Raw genomic sequence first — 20,380 nt, 5'->3', positions numbered from 1 at the left:
GCTATTAAGGGAATTTTGAAACTACAACCTTGAAAACTAGTATTTGGTTCCTCAGTCAGAAAATAAAAAATATGTGTATCAGCATTTTTGCAAATTCAAACACTAAAGGAGTGCAGTAGGGGATGAAACTTTTTAAGAAAATATTTTGTTAGATTAAAAAAGATTTTAAAGCTAAACTTATGAAAATTGGTATTTCACTTCTCGGTTAGATTTAAAGAAATATTTGTTAGGGGATGAAAGTTGCCATGGAAATATCTACACAAGAACACAAAAGGCATGTTTAACAAAGACTTTGGGCTCCAACTATTAGAATCACCTTTTGGTCAGAAGTACATTTGGAAAAGACCGTGCTTACATGGCCTTAATTGGTGTGAAAAGATTAGAAGGTGCTGCAGTTTGTGAACAACATAAAAATTCAAGTAAAGAAAGAAAAATAATCTGCAGCCCATAAATTGTATGCAAACAAAGCATTTAGCACTAAGTTAGTTTACTATGTTTTGGTTGACACAGACCCTCTCATGTGGTGACCCTGAAGTGAAATATGAATCTACTGCAGAGAAGTTAGATTTGAAGACTATAAAGGTAAAGAGACTTACAAAGAAGGACAAAACATAATTTTCATATGAATACAAGATTTACTGATGAATAATTTCAGAATGACTTATCAAGATTAAAGATTCCAGTATATGTGCAAACAATGTCAGTAAACGTGTGAGCTATTAGTACAGTGCATAAGGGTAAGCAATTGTGCAAAATCAAAAGAACAACAGACTTAATGATAACTTCAGTTGAAAATACAACCAAATATTGGACTTCACATCCCATCTGATGTGAATGAAGAGATTCACGTCCAAAAAAGATTAACATAACATGTGAAAGCTTAGCTTCTCTCGTAGCTTATTAACCATAGAGGCAAATATTATATATGAAAGCTTTGCTTTTCTTGTAGCAACACTATGTATATTAATTTAAACCATTAAATTTTCCTGTTGATGTGTTTGCGCTACTTAACAGTTATGTTGCTATTGACCTGACTACATCACATGTCTGTCCTATGCTCTAAATATCCGCTGTTATCGGCTGGCAAGATCACGTGACATGAACTGTGACTGGCTTAAAAAAGTGCATCGCAATTGCGATTTCAGTACTTCGGAAAGTAACATGCGGTGTTCAGTGGAATGCGAATTTATACCTTCGTTATACGAAAATATGCAACATACATGTTGCTGCACATCAAAGAACATTCCAAATGATGTTTTTTCCCTTGTGTTTCGTTTTCTAAAGAGCCGGGAAATTATAAGCCGCTGTATAAAAACATAACCATTCAAATGACTGACCAATTTTACAGTTCTGAGGGAAATTATACAGTCACTTAACACGGAAAAAGTGTATTTTCACCCGGGAGAAAGTGTATTTTTATCTGGAAGATCTGGGAAAAATCCGGGAATTTTTTTTTTTTTTCCTTGTCCACGTATACACCCTGTGGATAGAAGTTACTATTTTCATTGCTGCTCTCTCCAGCAGTCAGTTGTTAGAACCAATTTTCGAGGCCTGTGAGAGTGAAGCTTGTGATTTCCTTCTGTAGAACTGATGAAGATCTCTGTCCTGCAGCACACCAGGGAGTTACCCTGGGCTGCAGTATGGGAGGGGTATCTGTCTTTGGGCTGTGTCTTTGTCTTTCTTAGGTTCTAACATTCCAAGTCTTACCTTTTCTTTCTTACTTCCGTCTTTTCATGTTCACTAGTTCTACTGACAGAACACTTCTTCTGCCTGTATATCTAAAATGTGTTTTCACAGGATTGTCCGAGCTGTAGTAATGCTCAAGTAGCTTGTGGACATAGTAGTTTAATGTCTTGGCACCAAAATGGAACTTAGTTTTGCTGAATTGATTTTGAAAACAATAATTAACCTTCGCAATACCAAGGCATTTTCAGTAACATATATTACTAGAGAGGGGGGAGGGGGGGGGGCAAAACTTTGTGCTCACCATAAAAAAAAATTAAAAAATAAATAAAATTCATTAATTGATCTTGAATTACATTAATAACATACTTTTGAAAGATCTATTCATGGATAATCAGGATCCAGAACCTGAATATTTCTATTAAAACTGTTTTCAAAAATGCATTTTATGTCTTTTACTTACTTCGTCATTTATGTTTACTAAGTCTGATTATCTTGAGAAAAATTAGTACTAAAAGTTGGTATAGTACTATTGAAGTGCCCTTTACTATTATTAAAAAAATACAAAAACTTGAGGTAATACACAAAAACCTTAAGTACATAACATAGTTTGCGAGAAGAATTAGTCACCCCTCACTTTGGAATCTACTTCACACTTAAAACATACAACAGTTTTTTGCTGTGTTTACCACATGTGTATCTCTTACAATTGTTGCAGATTATAGTTGTTTTGTTCACTTTCTTGTACTTTCCTGCATTTCAAAGGCTTTCACTAACACACAAATGACATCTACCTTTACCTCCATGAGCTTCCTTTGCACTGAAGTTGTGCTTGATTTTCCATCCGAGAACACCATACCTGAAACTACAGGCTTTTGCAGTCCTACAAATATTTGTAGAACTTTCTCCAATGTGTAGTTTCATGAGCTGTAGTCCCAGTTCTCGAAGAAAGAGTCGTCGCTTATTAAGTTTTTTCTTATTCCAACCTGGGAAGTTCAACAAAAATAATGTGTAATTATTTACCACTGCTATGTCCACCAGAGTATAGAAAACAGACAGCAGCCACCTCCTTGTAGCCCTCTTAGTTGAACACTTCCTCAGTCCTCTTAGTTGAACATTTCCTCACTATTTGATCAGTCGTGTCAATGCCACCTTTAGTCTCATTACAGTATAAATTTATAACTGTTTTCTTCAAAGTGTCAGTAGGTGAACCAATTGCAGTGTCATGATGTTTAGATGATAGAAATAGCAGATTTCTTTTGGGTTTTTCATGGGGGATATAAGAAACAATTGTGATAGTATCACTGGAAGCAAATTTACTGGAATATAATTCTCATCTTGAGATATCTTTCAGTCTTGAGGTATGTTTCCTCTTAGCTTATAATGTTCCCACGAGAGTTAGCTTGTGATTCCTCCACAGATCTTTGACCAAATCAATTTAAGTGTAATATCTGTCTGTAGTGACATTTAACCCTGAATTACGTATAGGAACCACCAGGCGTTTGACCACAGTAGCAGAGAATTTGATTGTTGTGTACCATCATTTCTTTTCCCAGCATAAGGCTCCAAGCTGATAACATAGCTAGTTTTAGCATCTGTGAGCATGTGTAAAAGTATATCATATTTACCAGGTTTTTCCTTCATGAAGACCTTGAAGGGACACCTGCCACAGAACAATGACAGTATTTCATCAATAACATTGTACATCCCAACAAAATAATATTTTGGCAGTGATTCATTCATTTTATCAAAAACTTCTCCTATTGCAGCAAACTTATCACATTTCCTGCAATCGCTTAGCGACTCTGTCATCAAATCTTACTATTTTAGTAAGCTGCTGGAATCTGGCTTGGCTCATGGTAGCAGTAGAAACAGACCTTCCTGAAATGTAGTACCACACATGTGTAACGGATGACTTCTTGTCATTTTCCTTCGCAGTAATAATTAGTAGCCCCATATATGCCATGAACTTAAAATCAACACACAGTTAAAGATGTCCTGAAGGTTTGCATAGGATGACTAATGGGGAAGACCACTGACTTGCATTGATCGGCTTGAGGACCCCATTAGCTTGCCATTCCCATAATTGTTCAGCGAGATGCTCGATAATGACAATGGGCACTTGCCTAGCTCAACAAAACTTTGGTTGTGCATTGTCTTTGAATGACACATGAGCTAAAAAATTGTTCGTACAACCAAGACCTTTGCTAAAGGTTCACTAAATTTGTCATACAGAGCTTGCAGGCATATCTGTTGAAATTTGCAACTCTGACTTGTGGATTGACAATCCGAAAATATCAAAAGAATCGAAGCCAAAAATATTCTGTGAAGGTTTGGCAGAAAGCACTGTGGATACAACTGTCTTTGTTACACTTTGAAAAATACCTGCTGTACTGATAGTTCCTAAAACTGAAATTTCCTGTCAGTTACAATCTGACACATGCATAGCTGTACTCAGTATAGGTAAATCTAATCGTTCATAAATAATGATTGTTCAGAAGTGTAACTGAGGCACAAGTGTCCAGCTGCAATTTGACATTGTTCTTAGCTCTGTAAAAGTAATAAACACCTTGTCCTGACTACGTTCCTCATCTGAAGAGAGAACTCTCTTCCTGCCTGTTGCTGTCCATCGGTTTCCGTGGGTGGGGCAAAGATTTAGTAGTGGACCTATATTTGAGTTGGTGTGACTTGCTTGCCACATGAAAATCACCCGACTGTTGTTTGCTAAGTTTTGTATTTGGGCGACCTATCACAACATTTACTACAGCTGCGTGGTCACACTGTTCCATGGCTGGCTGTGCTGTGAGAACTTTAATGGTTTGAACTGGTTTTGGCATGTTACTTGGGAATTTGCTGTCCACACAGCTTTTTCCTGCACATTGACTGAACATTACCTTTTGTATTGCCAAAATAAAAAAAGTGTCGCTACTTGGACACTGAGCATGCTTATGGCGGCTAGTGCACTTTGGGCTTGACTTTGCTATTTTTTTCTGTCTATCAGCATTCTGCCGGCACGACGTGGCACTGTCTGTCCCTGTACATGATGCCATACGGGCGCAGCGGACACCAGACGGTTTACATTCTACAGCACTACTAGCACTGTCACTATGCAGTTCATTAATATTTGACTTTTGCATCTCACATGTTAAATCTTAAGTGTCCTGAGCCTCAATTAACTGTAACACTGTATCTAAAGAAGGATAAGGTTGTTTCAAAATAGCAGCACGAATTGTGTCATCACAAATATTTTGAGTATAGCATCACCCAGTGTGACATCACAGTATGATTGTCGACAGATTCACAAAAACTTGTAATGCCTGGTTAAACCTTGTAAACCAGTGATCCACTGTTTATGAGAGTGACCTGCTGCCTCCTAATGGCAAAAAACTTGAACCTTTCAGCACCGAAGAGTGTGTGTTTATCAAAGAAAGTAGTTAACTTTCTAACTGAAGTCTCAAACTCTAACTGTTTTGGTTGTTTTCCAGGAAACAATTTCACTATGAGCCTATAAACTTTGTTACCCACAGTGGAAAGAAAGGTGCTATGATCTTCGTGCCATGCAATTTGTGTGCCTCCATGATTCATCAATGGAGCTACATATTCTGACCAGTCCTCATATCGTTTGTTGAAATGGTGGAATGGCATCATGGAGGCTGAAGCTGCTGTGCTGCTTGTAGATTCTGCTGCTGCTATTGTGTTAGCAACAACTGCTGGATTTGCTTGCCCTGTAACTGAATAACATACATTTGAGAACTGTCTTGTGATACAGAAGCCACGCCTGTTAGGAATTTGGATTAGACACTGCACACAAAATGACACACTGTCGGTCCTGACTCAAAAGTCCACACACTAATGCACTAGACATATGATAAGAACTATCAAGACATAAATAACAAATAACAAGAGTGGGCAGGCAAAAACAAAAATAAATCCTGTGACTTGCGCAGATCCATCTGTTGTGGGATACTTCTTATACAACTGCAGGAGGAGATTATACTTATCGCCACCATCATCTATCTATAATGTGCTGAACGAAACACTATGAGAGAAGAATGAGGAGAATATTGAAACAATAATAATGATTAGTGACAAGAACACATACATTTATTGACGAATACTCAACTGTACAAATCAGCTTAGGTAGCAGATCCTGAAGTTCAACTGCTATTCCAGAAGCTAAGGCTGGATGGTAGACAGTTCTTGATCCACTAGAATGATCACAGAAAATCAGCTGCTTTGGACTCATGTAGCGCGGAGTGGCCGCACGTTTAGAGGTGCCATGTCACAGATTACACTGCCAATCCCACCGGAGGCTCGAGTCCTCGCGCGCGTGGGCGTGCGTGCGTGCGAGCGTGCGCATGTGTGTGTGTGTGTGTGTATGTGTGTGTGTGTGTGTGTGTGTGTGTGTGTGTGTGTGTTGTTGTTCGTAGTTTAAGTAGTGTGTAAGTCTAGGACCGATGTCCTCAGCAGTTTGGTCCCTTAGGAATTCACACACATTTGAACATTCGATGTGGACTCGCTAGAAGCAGACGATGCAGCGTGAAGTATGCAAATAGAAGGCAGTCTTATCAGTAGTCAAGCTGACTTGGAACTGTGCACTCTGCTGTGGTGCTGACTTATATCACTTCTCTGGTGACACCACCGCTACGTCTTGGTGCAGCAATTGCTGGTCTGTATGCCATCTTTGGAGGGGCTTGTCGACCTATCGACACCTGTGGTGCTGCATGGTGGTGCATGCTGTCACCATAGAAACAAAGTGTTTCCATTTCCAGACCCATGTTCATGTAACATAATTTCTTTGTCTGTGTGTGAGGAATGTGTATGTGTATGTTACCTTGCCAGGGCTGATTCAGTTAATAGAATTTCTTATGGGAGCATGTATGGTTATTCGACTTCAAAAGAAAAAACAATAATGATAGTGATGGGTAAAAACAAAAAAGGGGTTTACTTATCTGATTCAACTCAAACAAGCAGTTTTTAAGGTGTAGAACATAATGGTACCAATGTTTTAAGTAGAAGGATAATTTATTTATGAAAAACAAAATGAAGTATGAATTGTATTTGATATATGCCATATATTAATGAAAAATAGTATTTCTATTATAATATTTAATGTTTGAATTAGACTGCTTAAAAATTGTAAAGCACTTATTCATATATATGAGACAGCATGTGTGAGTATACAAAATTTTTGCAGAATTAAATTCTGTATTTTTTCCTTAAGAGTTAGTTGTGTGAAGTTTTCTGTACCCTCATCATCCATAAATGAGTAAACATGGTGTTAGTTAATGTTACAAACATGGTGTTAGTTAATGTTACAATAAATTGTAAGCATATGCGAGGTTTTTTTAATTTTAGTACAAAAGTTTGTTTACGTTGTGTTATTTGTTTGAAGTACACCTTGGGGTGGCATGCTGTTGTTGGAGTTTGCCAGCAGACGCTTTTATGACACAACTAGTAAGCGTGGACTGTTTAAGTATAGCCTCAGATTAGGCAGTTTTTAGATTTGTGAAAGGAGATATAAAACAATATAATTGTGAAGACTCATGAAAAATACCTGCAAATCATTTTAATGTTAAGGACACCTCTACATTGAAAACATATCTGTATACAGTCGTGTAATAAATGTTCATGGTTTTATAAAGCAGTTGCAGATCATTTCAAAACTTTAGAAGTATAGTCAACAAACAATGTACAGCAACTAAAGCTACAGTGTAGGAAATACTGCAGCCAGCCATACTGTTACTAGTTTTGGGCTTGAAGCCATCATCACCATGGTAGAGTCGATTTCCTTGTAAGTTTTGCACTTATATCTTCATGAAAAGCTCTAGGAAAGCCAAGAAATCAACACTTCTGTCTGACGATGGGCAAACAGGCTCAAGCCTGAAACTAGTAACAGTAGAGTAAAATAGTTTCTAAAAAATTTGTGGTTGGTTGGAGTATTTACTACAGTGTAATTTACAAAAACAGTTGCGGTGTTCTCTAACTGAAATGGATAAAACAATTACTAAAACTAATTTTGCCACCCAGAACCACTAAAGTGGGCATAATTTGGTATAAAACTATCCTCTATGGAAGAAACAAAGTAGTTACTTCTGGTCCTTCATGATTTATGCAGGGAAAGGAACAAAGCTGGATCAGAAATTTGAAAACCTTTCAGTATATCCTAGTTGGTCATAATTCCTACTCAAATAACTTCTCAATTAAGGGTATTACTTAGCAATGGACAGGAACAATTTTTATACATATCCTCAGCCTGCATAAATTCTAGCCAGAAAAATGAGAAATCCATATGATAACTCTAACAACTACTGCCATGCCACCTTATCTGAAAAAGAGAAATCTACACTGTATGTCCAAAAAGTTCAGAGACTGATTTTATTCTTGCCACATAAGCAGTCTTGAACTAACAACTGTGCTCTGGAACCAATCAATTGTGAGTAGGCAATCGTGGGTGTGCCATCATAGTGTATCAGCATTGTGTGTAAAATTGCAATGGAGCAATGATCCATGGTTCGCCATTTGAGTCCATTAAAAAGGCGTACAGTGGTGATTGTTTAAGTCATCCATGAGTATTTAAGTGGTTTAAACATTTTAAAGGGCAGATGTTGCACAAGGGCAATGAGAGGTCAGGGCATCTCGCCTCACATTCATCCTCTTTAATGGAAACATTGAGAAAATTCATTATCTTCTGAAAATCGACTGTTATCTCTCGTGTAGCTATCACTGAAGAAATGAATACCTCTAAATCAAGTGTGCAAGACATTCCCCAGAATGTTTTGAAGAAGAGAGAAGTGTGTGAAAAATTTGTCTGCCAAACTAAAATGGCGTCGCAGGAATGCCTGCCATTTCTTGATTGATATGAAAAATACGGACATTTCTTTACTGGAAAAAATTATCACAGCTGACAAGGCTTAGTGCTATCAAGACAAATCTACCATAAAATGACATAGTGCGGAATGGATCACTGATCCTTTGCCAAGACTGAAGAACTTGTGAATGAACGTGACGATAATCCTCATTGCTTTTTTTACACTTGTGGCATTTTCCAAAGGGAATTTGTTTCCAGTGGCACCGATGTAAGTTCCCTGTATGATTTGAGTGTCTGGGATGGTTGTACAAAAGGATCGGAGGTTTCGTCCCCCACTGTGGAAGGGGAGAGATTTCTTCTTTCTGCACAACTATGTAGATGTTCATATGGTTACAGTTTTAGTGAAGTTTCTAGTGAAAAAACAAGTGCCAGTTCTCAGTGACACTCCATTTTCACTATATGGTGTCAAGTGACTTTTTTTATTCAGCATTTGCTATTCTGTTTCTGTCACAGGCATATCATTTACTGTCCTGCCCTATCAGAGGTAGAGCCACCTCTGTAAGTTAATCATATTATATACTAGCTTTACTGAAAGTTGAGCAAATATTTTATGTGGCCTTGACCACCAGCTGTATGTCAAGCTCAATAAAAGACCACTGCCAAACTTTAGCCAAGAGCTAAGTGGACCACTCAGTGGCAGAAAACATTGCTAAGTGCAAAGTGTTCAACTTCTTTGGCTGCTTCATAACCTTCCACCGACCCCCTCCAATACTAGCTGCTGTTAACAGCATACATGTAAAGAACCCTTACAAGACATCCTTTGATCCTACAATCCTCCTGGTTCAGTCTGAACTGGTCCTTGTCCCACACCAATTTCCACTGCTGCCCTCACTGTACTCTTTCTGTCACACCCTTCTCTCTGCAGTCTCCCTCTTTCTCTGTTTTATCACCCCTTTCACATCATTGTGCTCCATCTGCCTGTACCAAACCAAACACACCACAGTGCCACATACCTGTCTAGTGGCTTGCTGAATCTTCCTTGCTGCCATCAGGCAGCCTTCCCTCCTTCAGAGCCTCCCTCTCCCTGTATTCTTTCTCCGTGCACCAACTCCTCTAGATACTACCTCTCAGTCTCCCTCTCCCCCACCTTTTCCATTTCATTTGAGCTGTGGTGCTGGCACAAACTAGTCCCCTCTCTCCCTCCCCTCTCTCCCTGCTTCCCTCCCACCCACCCTCTTTGTCCCCACCCCCTCTCCCTCCCTCTTTGTGTGTGTGTGTGTGTGTGTGTGTGTGTGTGTGTGTGTGTGTGTTTTATGGGGGAGGGGGGAGGTCAGGTGTAGCACATGCAGTGCTAGTTAACGCTGAAATAGTTACTGCTCCTTGCATTATTTATATGCCACCAAAGATGTCATAATGAATATAGTTGACTGACTTGTCAAAAAAAGAATGCCTTTACTTTTGAGGTAATATTTCTTTCTTTCTTTTGTTACAGAAAGTAATACATTGACAATGATACAAAATGCCCTGCAATCTCGCTTTGGAAATTCAAAACCAGCCCCTCAGGATCTGTATTGGTTTGAAGGACAGTTGTGCATTGCTAAATACCATGGGGATAAGAAATGGTACCGTGGAAAGGTGTTGAAGGTACAGTTGTCATTCCATGTTTGAAAGAGAACAAAAAAAGGGAAAGCAGCTGTGTGACGATAAATATATAGAATTTTTTGAATTTGTGTATTTAAAGCAGAGTATAATTGTTTAAATTTCACAGTTAAATGAAGACAGCACACTGAAAATTATTTTTGTTGATTATGGAAATGTTGAAGACTGTAGAGCCACAGATCTTCGAAAAGATGTCTTGCTTCAAGAGATACCGGTGCAGTGTCACAGGTGTAAATTGGCAGGAATAGAACCAGTAAGTTCCCCATATTTTTTAAAAAGATGTGAACATTAATTAACCTGCCATACCTACCCTTAAATTCTTTTTTACAGATATCTGGGGATGGTGTGTGGAATAACACTGGACTGGATTTGTTACATGTCTCAGTTGTAGATCAAACAACCAGTGTAACAATTAAGAAGTTCCCAAAGAAGGATGGTGACCCATATTTGGTATGTTACACATAATGGATTTCCAATAATGACTTAATCAACAGAGCTTTCTACTCTACACCCACTTTCTCCCAAGAAAGGCTTTCCAGGCTTCTACACAGTTATTAGCATGTTCACTGCAGTTGACACTTCTAAGTGTCAACACTCATTCTTTTTGTCTGTGCTTAGTTGTCACATTTTACCTGTGCTTAGTTGTCTCTTAAGGTAGATTGTTCAAAATGGTGTCTAATCAACAGACACCGGGATCTCCTAATGCTAAAAAGCTTAGGGCGAACAAAAAATTCACTACCGGTCAGGTACTGAATATATTACAAACCAGCTTGAATCTTGAGAATATGGAAATGCACCTAAGCAATGATAGTATGGATGCAGAGCTTTCAGGTATGTTTCATGAATATAGTGCAGCATCAGAAGATAGGAACAATGATAGTGATGAAATCATAGATGCCGAAGATCCCATATTGGCACAGACATTACTTAATCAGGTGAGACGTGGCATAATGAACCTCTCCACATGCAATATCACCCATTTATAAAACAGGAATGTTTACCAATTCATCCCGCTAGCAATACATTTATGGATTTGTTTAGACTACTACTTACAGGAGACATTCCTCTAGTGGAAATTTGAAGAGATGTAAGAAATAAACCTCACAATAAAAAACACATTGTACAAAAGCAGGAACTAACTGAAGGGAAAAGGCAAATCATGAGGAAGAGGTGTAATTAGTGTGCCAAACAGGGAAACAGTACTGACACACCAAAGAGTGGAGAGACTGTCCAAACCATCCTGGACACTGTTTGAACTGCTGTATGATAATGTGGCTTTTGATTTTGATTGGATATTATTAATATTTCAAGAGCTCTCCCTCCCCCTCCCCCCCCCCCCCCCCCCCCAACTCCATTGACAGCTCATATATTTTCACACCATGAAGAAAACAGGGAAGTTATCTGTCTTTCAAGGGAAAATATAAAAATATATTACTAATAAATAACAAACAGTTTAATTTTTATCTCCGAGTGTTTTTTGAGATCTCTATATCTGGGGATTCCTGAATATATCTTTTTGGGAAATTATTGGGAGTATTTTTTGGTAGTACCTGGGGCTTTCTGAAGACTCAAAATAGTATTTGCAAACATTTTCTATCACGTTTTATATGGGGCTGCAAATATGTGATGACAGATATGACCATATGGGACGATGTATCTGGAGTTTGAAGTGCTTAAGAAATACGTAAGTTTGGACACACCATTGTGGGCTGGTGCACTACAGTTTCTTAGTAGGATTCCTTACAAGCCGGCATTCCAGAATAACAGTTTACAGTTACTTTCCAGCCTACAAAAGTTATTGCAGTGCATTCATTCGATATAAGTAAAATCCTCAACATTCTCTTGTCCACATTCCTTGTGTTTGACAATCATTATGTGGGAAGATTCAGACTCCTATTATCATTTCACATCTGGGTGAAGCAGATGCAGCTATGTTTCATCGCCAGTTACAATTATTTGTGTTACTGACTACACTCTAATCAGTAGATGGCAGGGATAAAATACTGCAAGCAAATTATTTTTTTCAACTTATACAGGAACCAGACTGCAGTTCTAAAGGTCAGAGGACCTGAGAGGGAAGCAGTACTTCAGAAGGAAGTGAGACAGGTAGTCTATCCTTGATGATGTTTGGTCTGTACATTGAACAACCAAGGAGAAATTTGGAAATAGAATTATTACCAGGCAGGAAAAAAAATGAAAATTTTGAGGTTTGACAGTGACATTTTAATTCCCTCAGAGATGGAAAAGGACTTGGAAGAGCAGTTGAACAGAATGGATAATGTTTGAAAGGAGGATATAAGGTGAACATCAACAGAAGTTAAACAAGAGTAATGGAATGTAGTTGAATTGAAGAATGTGATGCCAAGGGAATTAGATTGGCAAATGAGACACTAACAGTTGTAGATATTTTTTTATGTGGGCAGAGAAATAACTGATGATTGGCGAAGCAGACAGTTCATAAAAATGCTGACTAGGTATAACAAGAAAAGTGTTTCTGAAAAAGAAGAATTTGTTAACGTCAAATATAAATTTAATATTAGGAAGATTTTTCTGAAGGTATTTCTTTGAAGTGTTACCTTCAAAGGATGCAAAATATGAATGATAAGCAGCTCATACAAGAAGAGAATTAGAGGCTTTTGAAATGTGGTGCTGAAGATTAGGTGGGTAGATTGAATAACTAATGAGGGAGCACTAAATCAAATTGTGGAAAAAAGAATGGCACAACTCGACTTAAGAAAATGGTTGTTTGATAGGACACAACCTGAGGCATCAAGGAGTAGTGAATTTGGCAATTTGTTGATTGGGGGAGGGCGGATTGCAGAGGGAGGCCAGGGCACGAATGCAGAAAGGGGGTTCAAAATGGATGTACATCGAAGTAGTTATTCAGAGATGACGAGGCTTGCACAGGATAGACTAGCATGATAAGCTGTATCAAACCAGTCTTCCAGACTGAAGACCACAACAGCAGCAACAGTAATTGTAATTAACTGAGGAAATAAAGAAATTTTGTCCTTGGGAGAGAAAGGGAACTTTTATTAGAACAGGATAAGTCCAAGAGGGTGCTGCAGTGGGAGGATATGTTATAGATGATGTTCCGATCTCTGGGGTTGGTGAAGACTAGTGGATGGCAATATCCAAATGACCAATGGGATGTAGCGGGCATCAAACCCCTGCAGATAGTTCGTCTGTGTCCATTCACGCATTCATCAGGTTTAGAGGTGGTAATTCTTGTTATAAAAACGTACAGTGAATTTGTGTTAGTTGGTAACCAGCTTAAGTGACTTTTAAATTTTATTCTGCCTTTGTTGTTCTGTAGTTTACCATTTGTGTGGCTGGAGTTCATAAGTGTATGAGGCAGGATGTACAATGGAGTAGTCTTGGAAGGCCAAAACACGTCGTCATTAACACATATGCATCATACAAATCAGTAGAAGATCTTGTAATAGGCTCGGTGTGCATATTACAGAAACAGAGTTTCACAAACATAGTATCAAAGGTAAAATTTAAGAAGAAGAATTAAAGACAACTGACTTCCTTATGCACGTTCAATGCACTAATTTACCTATTGTTACTGGCTTGTAACAGTAAAGTCTAATAATGTAGAATACACAGCTTATCACTAAATACTACATCTGACCCACACCCACCTCTCCCCTTTCCCCTCTCCTCTCTTCACTCTTAAAGTATCACATTTTACTCAAACTAGCTTGACTTTTGTTCTATCGTATTGTGCTGTGAAATATTCCTTTACGTTGGTAAACTGGTGTTCATCATTGTTGTTCATTTATACAGAACTATTTCTTTTGCTTAAGACGTATTTGTAGCACATCCATTGGTGGCAAAATTGCTTCCAGTTAACGTTATGTCACTCATTATGATATGAAGCCTTCTATTTTTTGTGCTTTTCATAGACTGCAAAATTTGCTAATATATTTCACTTTGTTCTTAGTCCAAGACAACATTAATTTAGTCCCAAGACTACAGTGACTCTCCTGATAGCTAAAACAGGCATTCTCATATATCCTTCCCTAAACACAAAAGTGCATTTTCTTCGGTAGCAGTGTCTGGGTGTCTAAATCAAGTGAATTTCTTTCATGTCTAAACTTATTGAGCTAAAAGAATACCATGCAATCAGTAGAGGCGTAGTCTGTATCCAAACTCAATTGAACATCACAGAGAAATTTTCCCATTGCAGTTTCGCGGTTGGCAGCAACTGAACGTTGCACTGAGCTTGACAAGAGGGATCATTGTCCATTTTTAATACTTAAACATTGTTGGAATATGAGGCATTACGATGGCTCTTATTTTTCAAGTGTGATGTTTTTTTCTTTGTGCTACCCTCCAGTTGCACAAAAAGAATATTTGTGGCAATTTAGGCTCCATATAATAAGTGGAAGGGTTGCTCCTAGACTCTTATATTTAAAAGATAAAATAAAACTGATTCTTTAATCACAAGTAGTAGTTTTAGAAGACCTCTATTACTTTCAGTTCTGTTACGAATACTGCTGTAATAATATAGATAATGTGACAATCATATAAAACTGTTATGTACAGAACCAGTAGCCAAATAAGATTAGAAAATGAATTTAAAAAGAAATCTTTCTCCCTGATAAAGTCTAAGACCCTATGTTTCATATTCAAATATTAACGGAAGAAAATATGGCTACTACCTTCTGTCTTTTGTAAATAATTTACTGTAATTTACTACTTTCAGTTTAATAACTAAATGTGGAGCATTTAAGAAGACTTTGTTTCTGTGCCACTGCCAATACTAGTCTTAAGGAACTAGTTACTCAAGTCAAATGTAGAAATATAATCTTATTTCATTAGAAACAATCTGTTCAATAGTGTTATTGATAATATCTGAAATTTGATTGAGTCCTGCTTGAATCTTTTCGTCTGATTATCCTACCTCATGATTCAAGGCAGTGGTCATTTTCAGTTTTCATTCAGAAGATGAATAGGATCAAATATGGCCGAAGTAACGTAATGGGAGTACCATTAATGATTTTTCAGTTTTTGTAAAGCCACACTAGAAATATTACGAGAAACAATAATGTGTATAAGTCATGAAATGATACTGAAATACAGATAAAGTGATTCGGCTTCCAAAGGGGCACAGAATATACAAAATTACACTTTTTTTTCTTCTTGTGCAAGTAATTCAAATTAATGGTGAACAATAACCATTTTCAAATAATAAACAGCTCTCTTGCATGTTAATAGTCCCTGGAGCATGGAAATTTGCTCCACGAGATTGTGATTTTCAAAGTATCTTGAACAAAATGGAAGTTTAGAGATACATCGGCTTAACTGAAGTGTTTTGTGACCTTCCAATTGTTGGACTAAAATTTGGATTTTATTAAAATTGGGTCCAGACCAAGTTGTTTTGAAATTGTTTCAGGATTAATATATAGTTGGACCTATTTTTCTAAAATTCAGTTTTTCCAGAGAAATGCTTTTGAGAATAATTTCATATATCTGATGCCTGTACAACTGAGAGATCTTTCTCTGAAATTTTTCAGTCACACAACTCTAAAAGTGTCTGTATTTGATGCTCTTGTGTCTAATTCTAGGGCTTTGATATTGTACAGAAGACCTCATTCTGAGAGAGAGTCACAGACAATGCTCTCATTGTCAGAAAAGTTCCAGGGCAAGTTTTTTCTTTCTTTTCTCTTTTTTCTTTTTTTTTCTTTTTTTGTGTTTTTTTCTTTTTTGTGTTTTTCTTTTTTTGTGTGTTTTTCTTTCTCTTTTTCTGTTTTTTCTTTCTCTTTTTTTCTGTTTTTTCTTTTTCTTTTTTTGAGTTTGCAATACTAAAAAGGAACGGGTGTTGCTTTTATGTTACTGGTGTGTGTGCATCCTTGAAATGACCTAGGCCATGTTTCAGTGCAATCTCACTAGGTGGCAGGGCTGTGCTTAGCAACACACTGTTTGGATTCTTGGTACAGTGATACAATGGATGCTGATTGTGTGAAAAGAGAAAATGTTAAGTTCAGGAAAATCCCTAGTGAAATGCGATCAATTATTGAGCAAGTATATGCAGGTCAGGCACTTTCAATAATTGTGTTTTAGAACAGGACCGAAGGTTTTGTGAAGGCAAAGACATAGGAAGACCATCACAGGGCTGGTCGCCCGTTTACAGTACATACCGATGAAAACATGGAGTGTGTAAGGCAGTTATTGCATGAAGACCATCATGTAATTCTGCTTGCAATATCAGAATTACTTAATTTGAATATTATGTGTGTCGTAAGATTTTATGCAGAGATTTGAGGAAATGGAAACTTCTTGCAAAACTCATCCCCCACACTCTAACAGACAAGTAAAAGGAGGAAAGATAAGAATTTCTTCTAAATACTGGATAGAGCATGTGATCCCTCATTTTTGTCAAGGATTATTGCTGGGGATGAAAGTTGGTGCTATCAGTATGACCCTCACAGGAGGCATCAAAGTACTGAATGGATCACCAACCTCGGAAAAAGTCAAATGACAGCCTGTGAGAATAGAGACGAGGTTGATCCCATTCTTTGATATTAAAGGATTAGTTCACCATGAGTATGTTCCTCCAGGTCAAACAGTGAATGGAACTCTTTACATCAAAGTCTTGAAAAAATTGCAACAACCAGTTCAACTTTGCCACCCTGATTTGTGTCATTCTCAGGACTGGTTGTTACTGAATGACATACTATTTTATCTGGTACTGAGTATCTCGCCAAATATTCTGTTTTTGCCATCCACATCTGCCATATTCACCGACCTCTCGCCTTGGCAATTTTTTCTTGTTTCCATGAGCTAAAAGGCAACTAAAAAGAGAGCTTCATCAAGATACTGCAGACATCCAATGGGCTGTGACAAATGAGCTTACAGGTATCCCAAATCAAAATTTCTCTGCTCGCTTCCAAGACCTTCAGAAACATTGCCAGCTGTATATAGATAGCCAAGGGAACTACATTAATAGGAGCTAGGTAAGGAGCTTGGTAAGTACAATTTCCTGTTTTTAAAAAAAATCTGTCCTGGAGCCTTTCTTGTAAAAGGAGTGTTTACCTGGCCATTTCTGTAACAATTAAGATGACTGAACATGTTTTAAAATTGTCAGCATTGATGGGTTGTTGGTTTCTCTTTCACTTTCAAATTCATACATGTTCAGAAGCTCTTTTGTCTTTCTCAAATAACTAATGATCGATTTGATGCATGAATCTTGGCTGCCCTCTCAACTGTTTCTTGACCAATATCCCTTAATATTGTGGATGTGGTGCCATGCACACAAGCTTTTAGGCAAATTCTGTTTACTTTTGCTTGTGGGCTGCAGCACATTTTTTTTTAGTTGCTTCCATTGCCGGTATAGGGTTTTTAATTTTGGCATCCAGTGTTGGTATTCATGCTCTTTCCCAGTAAATCATTATTTCCTGCACAATGTATGGCACTTAGACAAACAGTTAATTTATTTGTACCACGTGCAAATATAAAAGAAAACGTATAGTGGTTGTGTGACAGATATCAATTTACTTCCAGTTATTTCATGTGAGTAATACATGAGTAAATGTGTTATCTACAGTAAAGGAATTGAAGATGAAGACAATATGCTTGCTATGACTACTGCTTTCCCTTGCACGTGAAAGACCACTGGGATGATCTGGTTTGAATCATAAAAAGGAACAGCTCATTTCACTCCGCTCTCTACCTGTCTTGTCTGAAATGACATCGCAGTGAGTTACGGGGACTAAAATAAGCAATCTGCCTACATTAGGCAGTGTATGAAATTGTTATGTGGAGGTAATATGTTGTGAAGGTGATAGGTTTATTTTTCTTAATTATTTTCCTTCAGAGTTTGAAGATCCAGAGGTATACCACCTTACACTATGCAGCCTTAATTTCACACAGCTCATTTGCACATGGAGGAACAAAACTGGAGGGTAGCCCAAGAAAACTTATAATAAACATTAAAAGTGCAATATAAGAGTCACACTAATGAAGCATTTTCGAAAAGTAAAGGCCTTGTGCTTGTATGTAAATGTTGGCACTGCATTTGTGAAACTTCTTTCTGGGCTGTCATCTCTTGATTGTTTACAAAACCATGGAAGTTATTCATTAATAGTTTGACTGTTGGTGAAAGCAAACAACAATGGCCTTACAGTACAGGCTTTCACAGCCAGTATTTACATTCTGGGTGGTTTTATTGTGAAGGAAAGATTAGGCAATGGCATTGGGAGTTCAAAAGTGGCTGTTGGAAAACAGCATGGCAGTTCCAGTGAGCAGACGGATGGAATGGTGCAAGAAATGGATCATAAATGCACAATTTTTGTTCCACTTCTTGCTTTATTTCATTGGTCTGCATACTCCCCCTCCCATTGTCCCATAAACTAAGCACAACTCCCAATGAATATGAACAGCTGATCAGCTGACAGTTGGTGCTCTGGTTAACAAAGTTTCTCACATTAGATATCCACTTATTTACAAGATTGCCACATAAAAGCTCAGATATCAAAAATAGTGTCCAAGACCAGTACAGAAAATGCTTACTGACAAACTCAAAGTGCTAAGAAAATGGAGTGCACAGACATTTTTTGACCGCTGTCAACAAAATGGAGAGTGCGTGTTTGCTTTCTTTTATTCTTTCTTCTCTCCCCCCCCCCCCCCCCCCCCCCCCCCAAATACTGTTACAGGTGAGGAAACTGCACCAACACAGGATCAAAATAGTCAATGCTATGGTGCACTGCATGTCCATGTATCATTGCCCACACCAAGGATAAGACTCAACATTTCATGAACTTTTTGATCACACACACTACAGTCCCAGCCTTAGACACAACTCGTATATTGCCAAGGTCGTTTCGAGTACACTACAAAAAATTCACTGGGAATCCCTGACACATGCTCCATACATTCCCAATCTTTCCCTGTGTGATCTCTATATTTTTGGAGCTCTGAAGAAAGTCATTCATGGGCATGAATTTGGTTAGGACAAAGTGATGTACACCTGGATACAACCATGGTTCCATAAGCAACCACAAACACTTTTTCATAAGGCATTGACCCTCTTGTCCCAGAGTGGGATGAATGTATAAACTGTACTTTATGGCAATTATTTTTTAAATAATAAGTGGTTTTCTTACTTATTTTCCTCCTGGCTCCTTTCATTTGACTGGCCCTTATATGTTTGTAGGAAACAAAGACTAGCAATAAACACTTGGGGGGGGGGGGGGGGAGGTGTTGTGCATATATATGTATTATTATTAAATGTCCCATACTTTTCAAATATTTCATTAAATATACTTGATTGGATGTTCCTGTTCCAAGTCCATCTCAGAAGCCTCTCTCATTAAATTTAGACTTTGGTAATGTCATTTTCTGTTTAAGTTTATCTCAGTATCAGCAGTATGGTGAGCTTATTTGCAGTGACAGTTATGTCAAGGGCATCTCGTGTATTTTGTATAATATCCATCTTTGCACATGTCAGGTACAGTCAAAGTTAGCAGCTTGATCGCTCTCCACCTGGAATTGATTGTTTTCTAGTTCTCTTATTGTAATCTGTCTGTTAATTAATGAAAATTGAAATTCATTTAGTTAGAATGGCTGGAGAGCAGTGTCTTCGTGTCTGACAGGGAAGATTAGTTTTAATGCCACTCTGTCATTCAGGAACCGTCAGTTCTGGTGGAAATGTTAAAGTAAGCACTATCATGCCTTGTTGATATCAAGTGACACAGTTTCAGTATGTGAATACAGACTGTAAGTTTTTGTGAAATGGGTTTTTCATACTATCACCTTTTGGCTTGTGTAGGCCATGTTGCTATGACAGAGATTTGAAGGCATAGCTGTTGGGTGGGAGGAGGTCAGAACAGTGGCAGAAATGTCAACACTGTGGCAAACAGTACTGAAATTCACAGTGTCATCACTGCAGGGATGACCATAATCTTGTCCACATGACAATAACAGATGGTCCAGCTTCATCCACAGTATTGACAGTAGAGCACTGCAACAATAGTGCACCACTACAAGGGTGATGTAACTGGAGATTCAGGTAATAACTACAACAGACAGGAAAGATTACATACACACATCTGTAGAATTGTTGATGTCACAGTGACTGTTAAAACATAAAAATGGAGATGAGTTGTCACCTAGTGAGCACCATGACAGAAAGATGCTGAATCGCAGGTAGGTGCAACAAAAATACTGATAAACAAAGCTTTTGGCCCAATAGGCCTTCATCAGAATTAGACAGTATAA

General features: G+C 37.9%; 1 protein-coding gene across 3 annotated transcripts in view; it reads left to right on the top strand.

Annotated features, from left to right (window-relative positions):
* The window catches only part of LOC124595488 (RING finger protein 17), a 485,726-nt gene that overhangs the window by 430,299 nt on the left and 35,047 nt on the right, over positions 1-20,380 (top strand). For all 3 annotated transcript variants that reach the window (XM_047134251.1, XM_047134250.1, XM_047134249.1), the window contains exons 24-26: positions 9,987-10,138; positions 10,263-10,406; positions 10,484-10,603. In XM_047134251.1, the coding sequence (XP_046990207.1) occupies positions 9,987-10,138; positions 10,263-10,406; positions 10,484-10,603 (416 nt within the window). The remainder of the gene's footprint in view (positions 1-9,986; positions 10,139-10,262; positions 10,407-10,483; positions 10,604-20,380) is intronic.

The sequence above is a fragment of the Schistocerca americana genome, chromosome 2 (assembly GCF_021461395.2).
Source record: "Schistocerca americana isolate TAMUIC-IGC-003095 chromosome 2, iqSchAmer2.1, whole genome shotgun sequence".
NCBI lineage: Eukaryota > Metazoa > Arthropoda > Insecta > Orthoptera > Acrididae > Schistocerca > Schistocerca americana.
This window is presented reverse-complemented; position numbering and strand designations above follow the sequence as displayed.